General features: G+C 44.2%; 1 protein-coding gene across 1 annotated transcript in view; it reads right to left on the reverse strand.

The window, feature by feature from the left end:
* GALM (galactose mutarotase) overlaps nucleotides 1-13625 on the reverse strand; it is a 76018-nt gene that overhangs the window by 21679 nt on the left and 40714 nt on the right. The window contains exons 6-7 of the mRNA XM_077282950.1: nucleotides 11883-12024; nucleotides 9518-9692 (exon numbers count right to left, since the gene is read on the reverse strand). Coding sequence (XP_077139065.1) covers nucleotides 9518-9692; nucleotides 11883-12024 — 317 coding nt within the window. The remainder of the gene's footprint in view (nucleotides 1-9517; nucleotides 9693-11882; nucleotides 12025-13625) is intronic.

Genomic DNA, 13625 nt, shown 5'->3' on the forward strand with positions numbered 1-13625 from the left:
CCTATTTCCAACCTTAGCCCTAATTCCAACCCTAACCCTAAGGCTATTTGCCCACGTTGCGGATTCGTGTGAGATTTTTACGCACCATTTTTGAAAAATCCACATGCAAAATGCACTGCGTTTTACCTGCGGATTTACCACGGATTTCCAGTGTTTTTTTTTGTGCGGATTTCACCTGCGGATTCCTATTGAGGAACAGGTGTAAAACGCTGCGGAATCCACACAAAGAATTGACATGCTGCGGAAAATACAATGCAGCGTTGCCGCGCGGTATTTTCCGCACCATGGGCACAGCGGATTTGGTTTTCCATAGGTTTACATGGTACTGTAAACCTGATGGAAAACTGCTACGAAGCCGCAGAGGCCAATCCGCACCGTGTGCACATAGCCTGATTCTAACCCTAATTCTAACCCTAACCCTAGTTCTAACCCTAGTTCTAACCCTAGCCCTAACCCTAGTGGAAAAATAAAAGTAAATATATTGTCTTTATTTTTATTATTGTCCCTACCTATGGGGGTGATAAAGGGGGGGTTCACTTACTATTTTTTTTATTTTGATCACTGTGATAAGTTTTATCACAGTGATCAAAATGTACCTGGAACGAATCTGCCGGTCGATTCGGCGGGCGCACTGCGCGTGCGCCCGCCATTTTGGAAGATGGCGGCACCCATGGAGCAGACGGACGGACACCGGGAGGCTTGGTAAGTTTGAGGGGGGGATTGGAGCACGGGGGGTGGGATCGGAGCGCGGGGGGTGGGATCGGAGCACGGGGGTGGCATCGGAGCACGGGGGGAGCGGACCGGCGGACGGAGGGGAGCGGAGCACAGGACGGAGGACTGGGGAGGCGATCAGTGGCTGTGGGGGGGGGGGGGGGCAGATCAGGGTTTCCAGCCATGGCCGATGATACTGCAGCATCAGCCATGGCTGGATTGTAATATTTCACCATTTTCATAGGTGAAATATTACAAATAGCTCTGATTGATTGGCTGTTGAAAGTGAAACAGCCAATCAGAGTGATCGTAGCTTCACCCCCCCCCCGAGCTGAAGTACCACTCCCCCTGTCCCTGCAGATGGGTGAAATTGGAGTTAACCCTTTCACCCGATCTGCAGGGACGCGATCCCTCCATGACGCCACATAGGCGTCTCAGGTCGGATTGGCACCGACGTGATTGATGCCTACGTGGCGTCACAGGTCGGGAAGGGGTTAAGCAGGGGGACACGTCTGACAACGCAGGATCTGAATCCCTGGCGGCGTAGTGTGTTACTGATGGTAGCCTTTGTTACGGTGGTCCCAGCTCTATGCAGGTCATTCAGTATGTCACCCCCCATGTGGTTCTGGGATTTTTGCTCACCATTCTTTTGATCATTTTGACCCCATGGGGTGAGATCTTGCTTGGAGACCCAGATCAAGGGAGGTTATCAGTGGTCTTATAAGTCTTCCATTTTGTTATTATTGCTCCCACAGTTGATTTCTTCACACCAAGCTGCTTGCCTATTGCAGATTCAGTCTTTCCAGCCTGGTGCAGGGCTACAATTTTGTTTCTTGTGTCCTTTGACAGCTCTTTGGTCTTCACCATAGTGGAGTTTTGGAGTATGACTGTTTGAGGTTGTGGACAGATGTCTTTTTTTACTGATAACTAGTTCAAACAGGTGCCATTACTACAGGTAATGAGTGGAGGACAGAGGAGCCTCTTGAAGAAGTTACAGGTGTGTGGTAGCCAGAAATCTTGCTTGTTTTTAGGTGACCAAATGCTTAATTTCCACCATAATTTGCAAAATAAATCTTGCCAAATCAGACAAGATGATTTTCTGGATTTGTTTTCTCATTTTGACTCAATATTGTCAATTACAGGCCTCTCTCATCTTTTTAAGTGGGATAACTTGCACAATTGGTGGCTGACTAAATACTTTTTTCTCCACATGTATGTATGTATGTATATACACAGTACAGACCAAAAGTTTGGACACACCTTCTCATTTAAAGATTTTTCTGTATTTTAATGACTATGAAAATTGTACATTCACACTGAAAGCATCAAAACTATGAATTAACACTTGTGGAATTATATACGTAACAAAAAAGTGTGAAACAACTGAAAATATGTCTTATATTCTAGGTTCTTCAAAGTAGCCACCTTTTGCTTTGATGACTGCTTTGCACACTCTTGGCATTCTCTTGATGAGCTTCAAGAAGTAGTCACCAGGAATGGTCTTCCAACAATCTTGAAGGAGTTCCCAGAGATGCTTAGCACTTGTTGGCCTTTTTGCCTTCACTCTGCGGTCCAGCTCACCCCAAACCATCTCGATTGGGTTCAGGTCTGGTGACTGTGGAGGCCAGGTCATCTGGTCACTCTCCTTCTTGGTCAAATAGCCCTTACACAGCCTGGAGGTGTGTTTGGAGTCATTGTCCTGTTGAAAAATAAATGATGGTCCAACTAAACGCAATTTGGATGGATTAGTATGCCGCTGCAAGATGCTGTGGTAGCCATGCTGGTTCAGTATTCCTTCAATTTTGAATAAATCCCCAACAGTGTCACCAGCAAAGCACCCCCACACCATTACACCTCCTCCTCCATGCTTCACGGTGGGAACCAGGCATGTAGAGTCCATCGGTTCACCTTTTCTGCGTCGCACAAGGACACGGTGGTTGGAACCAAATATCTCAAATTTGGACTCATCAGACCAAAGCACAGATTTCCACTGGTCTAATGTCCATTCCTTGTGTTCTTTAGCCCAAACAAGTCTGTTCTACTTGTTGCCTGTCCTTAGCAGTGGTTTCCTAGCAGCTATTTTACCATGAAGGCCTGCGGCACAAAGTCTCCTCTTAACAGTTGTTGTAGAGATGTGTCTGCTGCTAGAACTCTGTGTGGCATTGACCTGGTCTCTAATCCGAGCTGCTGTTAACCTGCGATTTCTGAGGCTGGTGACTCGGATAAACTTATCCTCAGAATCAGAGGTGACTCTTGGTCTTCCTTTCCTGGGGCGGTCCTCATGTGAGCCAGTTTCTTTGTAGCGCTTGATGGTTTTTGCCACTGCACTTGGGGACACTCTCAAAGTTTTCCCAATTTTTCAGACTGACTGACCTTCATTTCTTAAAGTAATGATGGCCACTCGTTTTTCTTTACTTAGCTGCTTTTTTCTTGCCATAATACAAATTCTAACAGTCTTTTCAGTAGGACTATCAGCTGTGTATCCACCAGACTTCTGCACAACACAACTGATGGTCCCAACCCCATTTATAAGGCAAGAAATCCCACTTATTAAACCTGACAAGGCACACCTGTGAAGTGAAAACCATTCCCGGTGACTACCTCTTGAAGCTCATCAAGAGAATGCCAAGAGTGTGCAAAGCAGTCATCAAAGCAAAAGGTGGCTACTTTGAAGAACCTAGAATATAAGACATATTTTCAGTTGTTTCACACTTTTTTGTTACGTATATAATTCCACATGTGTTAATTCATAGTTTTGATGCCTTCAGTGTGAATCAGGGCCGGCGTCAACACCCGGCCTAGCCGGGCAATTGCCGGGGCCCTGACGAGACAGGGGGGCCCACTCACACAGTCATAGAGCCATCTGGCTGCTTTAACCCTTTCTACCCTTTCAATTTGCGCTGGCACAAGCATCTTCTCTCTGTCAGTGCAGGGCCAGGCACACATAGGGGTTAATTAAGGACACAGCCAGCGTGACATTGTGGGCGGAGAGTTCTCCTGCTCTGAATCTCCTGACTGTGTGCACTGCTGAACTTATCAAGGAGACCGAGCTCCTACCAGCACCTGAGTGAGTGCAATGCTATATCGCTGTATGTTCTGACAGTCTGGGACTGGGTGACCTGGGGCGGCCATGGGCTGGGCGGCTGCAGCTGATATATATATACTACAGCAGCCGCCCAGCCCAGGCCCCCAGCACAGCCTGTATAGATACAGTGTATATAATATATATACAGGACAGGTGCTGGGGGCCTGGGCTGGGCGGCTGTTGAAGTATATACACTGCACAGTACCACTCCCCTGTATATATACACTGTACAGTACCACTCCTGTCCTGTATATATACACTGCATAGCACCACTCCTCCTGTATATATACACTGCACAGTACCACTCCTCCTGTCCTGTATATATACACTGCACATTACCACTCCTCCTGTCCTGTATATATGCACTGCACATTACCATATCTCCTGTCCTGTATATATACACTGCACAGTACCACTCCTCCTGTCCTGTATATATACACTGCACAGTACCACTTCTCCTGTCCTGTATATATACACTGCACAGTACCATCACTGCCCTGTATATATACACTGCACAGTACCGCTCCTTCTGTCCTGTATATATACACTGCACAGTACCTCTCCTCCTGTATATATACACTGTACAGTACCTCTCCCCTGTATATATACACTGCACAGTACCGCTCCTCCTGTATATATACACTGCACAGTACCTCTCCTCCTGTATATATACACTGCACAGTACCACTCCTCCTGTATATATACACTGCACAGTACCTCTCCCCTGTATATATACACTGCAGAATTTACAATAGCTATCACTCATGTAAGAAGTGAAATCTGGCATTGTACTATAGCTATATTTCTCCGCTGTATCTGGGCATCATGAATCGTGATATATTTTAAAGGGGGGGGGGGCCCACTGAGACTCTTTCGCCCGGGGCCCTCAAAAACCTGGAGCCGGCCCTGGTGTGAATGTACAATTTTTATAGTCCTGAAAATACAGAAAAATCTTTAAATGAGAAGGTGTGTCCAAAACTTTTGGTCTGTACTGTATATCCACTGTTTTGGTTATTTTCTGGTGTGTTGTCTATTTTTGGCTTTTATTGGAGCCTTTGCTTCAGTGATTGGAGATGTGCTCCTGTGTGGATCATATACTGTAGTTGTGCTGCTTTAATCATACAACATCAGAGAATCTATATTTTTATACTGTTTGCTGTTATTTTTTTTTGGGGGGGGGGGGTTTGGTAGGAAGAACATATAACCCTAGCAACAGCATCGCCATCAAGAAAGCTAGTTTGGGGGAGGAGGGCAGGTCCAAAAATTGCCCATGGGCAGTAGTTTAGTTACACCCCTTGTATATAGTAATACATTCGGTTTATAGCTTGTATATAAAAATGATTGGTTATCATATAATGAATATAAATTTCAAACACTTTTGGTGCAACACTGCTCCCATTTTCTCTTTTTTTTCTGTTTACAGTCAGCAGCCAAAATACAGTTGAGTCGTTGGGGTAATGGTTCTCGTTGAAGATTTGATGCAGATGTGCCACAGCCTATATTATATGTGCATTTCACTGTATGTATTGCAAAAAGTATATTCACAATGTAAAGCTGCAGAAAGAATTGACATGCGGTGGATTTGAAAATCTGCACGACAGATCAATTTACACTGGGAAAATATCTGCAATACATATGCGAGATATTTAATATCCCATCTACATAACGGATACTGAACTAGGCTGCAGATTTTCTGCACCAGATATGCAGAGCGTACATTTACCCTTATAGTGTCACCTTGAATTTAGACATTAACTCTTCCCCCCCAGTTCAACAGAAAAAGTGTCATCCTGTGGATATGTGGGGGTGCACGCGTGCATCCCCGAAGATAAGCATCGAGATAAAGCAGTTATTCCATGGCAAAGGAATTAACATCCATCTTCTCTCTTCACACAGGTACAACCTCCCACCTCTGCTTGCTGTCGCATCTGCTGCAATAGACTCTAATGGTACAACCTCCCACCTCTGCTTGCTGTCACATCTGCTGCAATAGACACTAATGGTACAACCTCCCACCTCTGCTTGCTGTAACATCTGCTGCAATAGACTCTAATGGTACAACCTCCCGCCTCTGCTTGCTGTCTGCTGTCTGTCATCTGCCACTTTACCATCTAGCAACATATTTTAATGTGCCTGCTTAATGATTGGTATAACTCATTTGTTGCATTGTACATTTTACTCATTGTTTGATGCACTGTATATCCATGACTGTGGTCACTCTAGATGTTATTTGGTGGAAGGTGTTATAGCATATAGATGTAGCCAGCCCCAATGTCTTTGATCATCTAACCACCCCCTGGTGTGCTGGCCCCAGCTGCCAAATTATCCCTAATCAGTTCCCACAATCCATCTCTTCTGACCCAGCATTGTGGACTATAAATTTAGAAACATCCTTAGAGGTGCACGCATGTGGGCGTGTACGCGAGCATCCCAGAAGCAAAGCATACCGAAAATAGGCATCGAGATAAAGCAGTTATTCCATGGCAGTTAGTCAGGTAACCCCCACTCTGCTCTCCCTTCTATCCATGTGCTTTATTCCTATCCTCCTGTGTTCCCTTGCCATCCACATTCACAGCATCATCCCCCCTCCATCATGACTCATATACATCAGCTCCTCTCTCCTTCCCTCTCCCATGTACAGCTCCCATGCACTTCTCACCTTCCTGAAAACCTCAGCCCATCTTGCCCAAACACACTGCACAAAAAAACTTCATACAATTCTAAAAACTACTTGCTCTTTATCCTCCTACTCCTTCTGATCTCGGGGGATATCTCCCCCAACCCTGGTCCACAATCCCCCAACCTCAACTCCTATCCTACCTCGTATCAAAACCACACTAATCTTATTAATATTACTTGCACTCCTTCATATCCTTCTTTTAATTGTGCCCTTTGTGTTACGGAACTGCAACACAGAACTAGGATAGAAGGGGGAAAACTGACCCTGCACTGAGACTAGGCTCAGCGAAGACCTATAGATAGAGGGAAGGAGGCCCCTGAAAGAGCTAAGGACTGAGTATAAAAACAGGTAACCTCCTAATAGAAAACACAGAGACGGTTGCAGAAACCAACTGAAAACAGAAACTAAAGATAGCAGAACCAGAGATCCCAGAACTGCACAATATCAAACACAGAAAGCTATCAAAGCACCTAGATAACTCACCACTTCCCCTCTCTGACCACAACATTCTTTCCTTCACACTCACAATTCCTCGCCCACCCCAGCACACTCCTACCTACCACACATTCAGAAATCTACACGCCATTAACTCTCATACACTTTCAGACTCCTTACACTCATCACTGTCCCCAATCTCCTCTTTTTCCTGTCCTGATCTGGCTGTACATCACTACAATGACACTCTTAAAAGCACCCTTGACCAAGTAGCGCCCCTCACCCTCAGCACCTCCAAACACAGAGTAAAACAGCCCTGGCTCACATCGCAAACTCGGATTCTCCAGCGATGCTCTAGAAGTGCTGAACGCTTATGGAGGAAAACTCACACACCAGAAAACTTCATCCACTTCAAATTTATGTTAAGAACCTATAATTCTGCCCCTCACCTCGCCAAACAGACCTACTTCACAACCCTGATCTCCTCACTATCCAACAACCCCAAGAAACTTTTTGACACCTTTCACTCCCTCCTCAGGCCAAGAGCACAAGCCCCTATCACAGACATTTGTGCTGATGACCTGGCCTCCCACTTTATAGAGAAAATAGATAATATCTGTCAAGAAATTTGCTCCCAGTCACCAAGTGCAGTGACTCCCATCCCTCCCTGCATTTCCCCTGGATCACTCTCCACATTTGATCCCATCACAGAAGAAGAACCCTCCAGGCTCCTCTCTTCTTCTCATCCGTCTACATGCACTACTGACCCCATTCCCTCACACCTCCTCCAGTCACCACAACTCGCCTAACTACAATCTTTAATCTCTCCCTCTCCTCTGGCATTTCCCCTCCTCCTTCAAACACTATCATTACTCCATTACTAAAGAAACTCTCTCTCTATCCATCCTGCACAAATAACTACAGACCAGTCACCAGTCTCCAAACTCTCCTTCATCTCTAAACTCTTGGAGCGCCTGGTCTACTCCCGCCTTACCAGTTACCTTTCCACTCATTCCGTCTAGACCCTTCACAGTCCAGCTTCCGCCCCCTACAGTCGCTAGAAACTGCACTCATCAAAGTGACCAATGACCTTCTGACAGCAAAATGTAACGGTGACCATTCTCTGCTCATTCTTCTCGACTTTTCTGCAGCTTTCAACACTGTTGACCACCATCTTCTACTGTCTAGGCTCCAGTCACTAGGCATTAAGGACACTGCTCTCTCCTGGTTCTCTTCCTATGTTTCTGACCGCTCCTTCAGTGTATCGTTCATTGGCTGCACTTCCTCTCACTGTCGGGGTACCTCAGGGCTCAGTCCTTTGCCCACTTCACTTCTCACTCTACACAGCCCCAATTGGACAGACCATCAGCAGATTTGGCTTTCAGTACCATTTTTATGCCGATGATACACAACTATATATGTCATCCCCTGACCTTACTCCCGCTGTACTACAGAACGCCAGTGACTGTCTGTCCGCAGTCTCCAACATCATGTCCGCTCTCTATCTGAAGCTCAACCTTTCCAAAACTGAAAAACTTCTGCTCCCACCGTCTACTAACCTCCCTAAACCTGACTTTTCCCTCTCTGTGGGTGGCACCATAATAACACCTCGGCAGCAGGTGCGCTGTCTGGGTGTTATGTTTGACTCTGATCTCTCCTTCACATCTCATATACAATCTCTTGCCTGCTTTTGCTGCTAACACCTAAAGAATATCTCTAGAATCCACCTTTTTCTCACCATGGAAACAACAAAAACCCTCACTGTCTCCTTGATCCACTCCCGCCTGGACTACTGTAACGCTCTATTAATTGGCCTCCCCCTCACTCGACTTTCCCCTCTCCAGTCTATCCTTAATGCAGCAGCCAGGGTCATCTACCTGGCTAATCAGTATTCAGACGTGTCCGCTCTTCGCCAGTCTTTACACTGGCTGCCCATTCATTATAGGATCCAATTCAAAGTACTTGTTCTCACCCACAAAGCTCTTCACAGTGTGGCACCCCCTTACATCTCCCTTATTTCTGTCTATCGGCCTAGCCGACCGCTGCACTCTGCAAAAGACTTTCGACTAACCTCTGCACTAATCCGTACCTCCCACTCCCATCTCCAGGACTTCTCCCGCGCTGCGCCAATCCTCTGGAATGCTCTACCCCAAGAAATTAGGACCATTCACAATTTGCATAGTTTTAGGCGCACCTTCCAAACATATTTGTTCAGAGCGGCCCATCATGTACCCTAATCAAAGTCATTTTATGTGAAAGGGCGCGTGTGTAGCCCAATTCACTACATCCATCTATCCCCACCCCCTGAAGATGGCTGGATTATCATTGTAAATACATCATTGTAATAAGCTCCTGTACTTTGTATCTCCCCCACCTCATTGTAGATTGTAAGCTCTCACAAGCAGGGTCATCTTATTGTGCTTTAATTATTGTATTGTTAACGTTGTTACTTATGACTTGTGTTTGAAACTGTTAAACTGTAAAGCGCTGCGGAATATGTTGGCGCTATATAAAGATTATTATTATTATATGTGAAAAATGTTTATGGTGGGAAAACCCCTTTCTTGAAGAGGATGTTGCATTTCTATTTTCTTGTGCTTACTAACCTGGTTTACTGCATCTGGCCATGCTTGAGTCTCAAGACAAAATGCAGAATGTTTAGGATAGACGGCACCACCTTTTCCCTTAAGAGATCCATCCAAGAAATTAGCAGTGTAGAACTGGACTCCAGGTTGTGTTGTTCGGACAGTAAGCACTCTACCACTTGGCTCGTGATATACTCTGTGATAGATATGGTATGAATAAACAAAAAATGTAATGTAGAGTGCGGTTAGACACGACTTTAAATAAATCTTGCTAAAAAAAAAAAAGTATCAACCTGGATACTTGAAGTGTTATTACTAATTATTCCATTTCCAAATATATCATCTCGTACTCTCTTTCTTGCTTTTAGATACGGAAAATAAATTATTGAATGAGCAGAGATGATTTCTAGATACACAAAGAAAAGTCTCCAAACTATTCAAATGCATGTAGCAAAATAGAAAAAAACTGCCATATAAATTAGCACACCCAATGTTGCATGATGGCGTAAGGGGCATCTAATCTTTTATAATATTAAGTGCAGTGCTATAAAAGACTTTTCTCTTTCATTCTTCACTAGTGATGAGTAGAGATGGGTGAACCTGAACAGTAAAGTTCAGCATCCATACCAAACACCTACTGTTCGGGCACAGACACCCCGAACACAGACTTCATCAGGAAGTCCTTGCTACTGTTCGGGTTGGGCCCCAGGAACACCAGGTGTTTGACAGCGTGGCAAACACCGATTCTGATCGGCTGTAAAAATCATTACTGCTGGTCAGACAGCAGCAGTTCCTACGCTGTCAAATGAGCCCGAAGCAGTTATTGGAGGCTTACCTCCGGTCACTGGCTTCAGCTGATGAGACTACTGCTCCCATCAGTTCACGCCTGCTGCCGCTAATAACAGCAAGAAAAGGCTGCGGCTGATGGGAGTATTCATCAGCCGGTGACCACGCTATAAATAAATAAATTTAAAAAACCACATGGGTTCCCCTATATTTTTGAAAAACAGCCAGTCAAAACTGACAGCTGGGAGCTGTTTTTTTGTGACAGGTTCCTCCTTAACATGGTTTTCCATTTTCAGGAAACCTCTGTCCCTAGGTGCTATTTGTTTTAAAAACCAAGCTACACTTTTTTAGCCTCCTCAGGTTCAGCACTTACGGTATATTTCACAGCTGCTGCTAGTGTCTTTTATTGTATGCAGCACTGACATCACACCGACAGCAGTGATGTAGTCAGTCATCTGATATCACTGATTGGCTGCAGCGCTTTCAACGTGAAAGCAACAGCAAAAACTCAGAGCTGGACTTGAAGTGGGTGAGTAAAGTTAATTAAGAAAAAGAAGATTAAATTAGCAGTATGGGATCATTCAAATTATAACCATGATATAAGGTACATATGAAGAGAATCTATACACTGATAAAACAAGGGTTTAACTACAGTACTTACATTGTATTTAAGAACATATGTGCACAAAACTTTAGTGGCACGAGTAATCTACCATGTGTATTCTTCACTTTCTTTATTTTCCCTTCATGTGAGAAAATGTGTAAATCCTTTAATGTCAGATTCCACTCTTTAAAGGGAATCTGACAGTCCAATCAGCTCTCCTACCCCATCTATATTAGCATATAGGTCATAGTAACCATAACTTCCAAGCAGCATGCTCGCTGTCTTGGGGTGATGTTTGACACAGAAGTTTCCTTTATTCCTTAGAAACAATCACTCGCTCATGTTACCTACATTTTAATTTTTTTTCCAGAATCTTAGCTTTTCCCACCTTCAAAAACTCATACTGTTGCTCTTACTCATTCTCTTCTGGAATGATGCAACGCTCTAGTGATTGGTCTCCTTTTAACCAAACTTTCACCTATCCAATACATCCTGAATGCATCAGCCAGTGTCATATTTCTGTCCAGCTGCTACACCGATGCCTCCACCTTGTGTCAGTCATTGCACTGGTTGCCCATCTGCTACCGAGTACAATATAATCTTCTCCATCTCTCACCCACAAAGCTCTCCACAGTTCTGCACCTCCCTCCCTCATCTTTGTCTATCACCCTACCATTGCTTTCCATTCTGCAAGTGATTGAAGACTAACATCCTCCATAAACAGAACCTTGCACGTCTGTTTCAAAGACTTCCGAACAGTCAAAAGTTGCGGTCACAAGATAGCGCAGATGGACTGGAGCGGTGCCGATAAAAGGTGAAGTCCGCGACTGGTAAGTACAAGACTACAGTCAGGGACCATAGATGAGAAACACCACTGCAGCAGCATTGAAAAAAAAACAAAAACGAGGCAGTCGTGCTTTAAAAAACATTTATTGAAATTGAAAAGTTGAAAAAACAGGGAAAGGACTGAATTGATAATAAAAAATCCTTACTTACCTTGCACAATAGTGTTCCCTGCCAGTCTTACTCAAGCAAAAGTTGTGATCAAAACCATTCACTGTCAGTTTGGCTATCTGACTCCCAATGTCAACAGACTTCCGTAGGTCAAAGCAGGTTCCTTCAACAGGCACCAGCTCACCTGTAGAAAACATTGAACAAGAGGACGTAAGGATAAGTTCTCATGGTGAGTTTTTGGAGAATTTTTAACTGTATTTTTGCTGTTCAGAAAATGGAGTCTTACAGTTCCAGCAAAGAGGATGGGATTTCTAGAAATCTCATGCCCATTGTAATTTTTTTACGCTGCGTAAACAGACCTGCGGTGCAGTCTCTAAATCTGCAACATGTCAATTTCTCTTGCAGGTACGCTGAGTTTTATGTAGTGACTTTCCCCATAGATTTGCACTAGATGCAGAAAATCCGCAGATAAAACCATGTCCATTTATAACTATCAATAACGTTTTGCCAAAGCCAAATATAGGAAACCATAAAAAACAAAGCAGCTTTACCTAAAACATGACATCCAAAAAGAGACAAAAAGTGCATTATCAAAAAAACTATAAAAACTCATGTAACCTAATTTACCTAATAGGTGCAGAAATGGGGCAGAAAATCTGTGACATCAAATACTCACCAAATTCTCATACTGAGAGCACAGCCTAATCCTAAAGAGCATAGTATGCCATAAAATAATTTTAATATACAGGGACGTATAAAGAAATTATTGGGCCCAAGAGCAGCGGTTCTAATTTGGACCCCCCCCCAACAAAAATTAATATTCTGTAGGGTCACAGAAGAGCATATCTCAAAACTTTGCAGCCTTTACAAAATAATTTCCTCCTATTGAAGTCCTGGATCCCCCTGTCATTGCGCTCAAAGTATGATGTCAAAAGTGCCCCACAAACACAGTATGATACACCCACAGTGAACTCCAACAAATGCACACTATGATGACCCTACTCTACCCCACCTCAACTCCCTGGGCAAAGAATGGTCATCCGAACACAGTATGATCCCTCTACTGTGACCCCCACACAGCCATCCATGCAATATAATGAGCTTACATACAGTATAACGGCCCCACAACTCACCACACTATATAATGGCCCCCATACAGTCCTCACACAGTATGATGGACCCCACACAAACATTCACACCGTATAATTGCTTGCATATTGTATAATGGCCCCACATAGCCCTTCACAAACTATAAAGGTTCCCACATGCACTCCCCATAGTCTTCAATATAGTATAATACCCTCCCAATAGTCATCCATACAGTATAATGCACCCATAGTCTTATAATACAGTATAATACTCACCCCATAGTCCTCCATATAGTATAATGTACTCCCCATAATCCTCGACATAGTATAATGCACTCCCCATAGTTCTCCATATAGTATAATGCACTCCCCATAGTCCCCCATATAGTATAATGCACCCCCCATAGTCCTCCATATAGTATAATGCACTCCCCATAGTCCTCAATATAGTATAATGCACACAATAGTCCTTTAATACCGCATAATTCACCCCTCATAGTTCTCCATATAGTACAATGCACTCCCCATAGTCCTTCTGTGACAGAGTCACTGGCAGGGTGGTAGAGGGGCGATATGTGTCTCTGCACTTATCGGCGTCAGTGATATGAAACCAGGGCATTTTTCTCCACCACACTACCTGTTGTGAGGGTTAAGTTGCATAAAAGGGCTGGTTTTATGTGGACCTTCATACAGCGGG

The sequence above is a fragment of the Ranitomeya variabilis genome, chromosome 2 (genome assembly GCF_051348905.1).
Source record: "Ranitomeya variabilis isolate aRanVar5 chromosome 2, aRanVar5.hap1, whole genome shotgun sequence".
Classification (NCBI taxonomy): Eukaryota; Metazoa; Chordata; class Amphibia; order Anura; family Dendrobatidae; genus Ranitomeya; species Ranitomeya variabilis.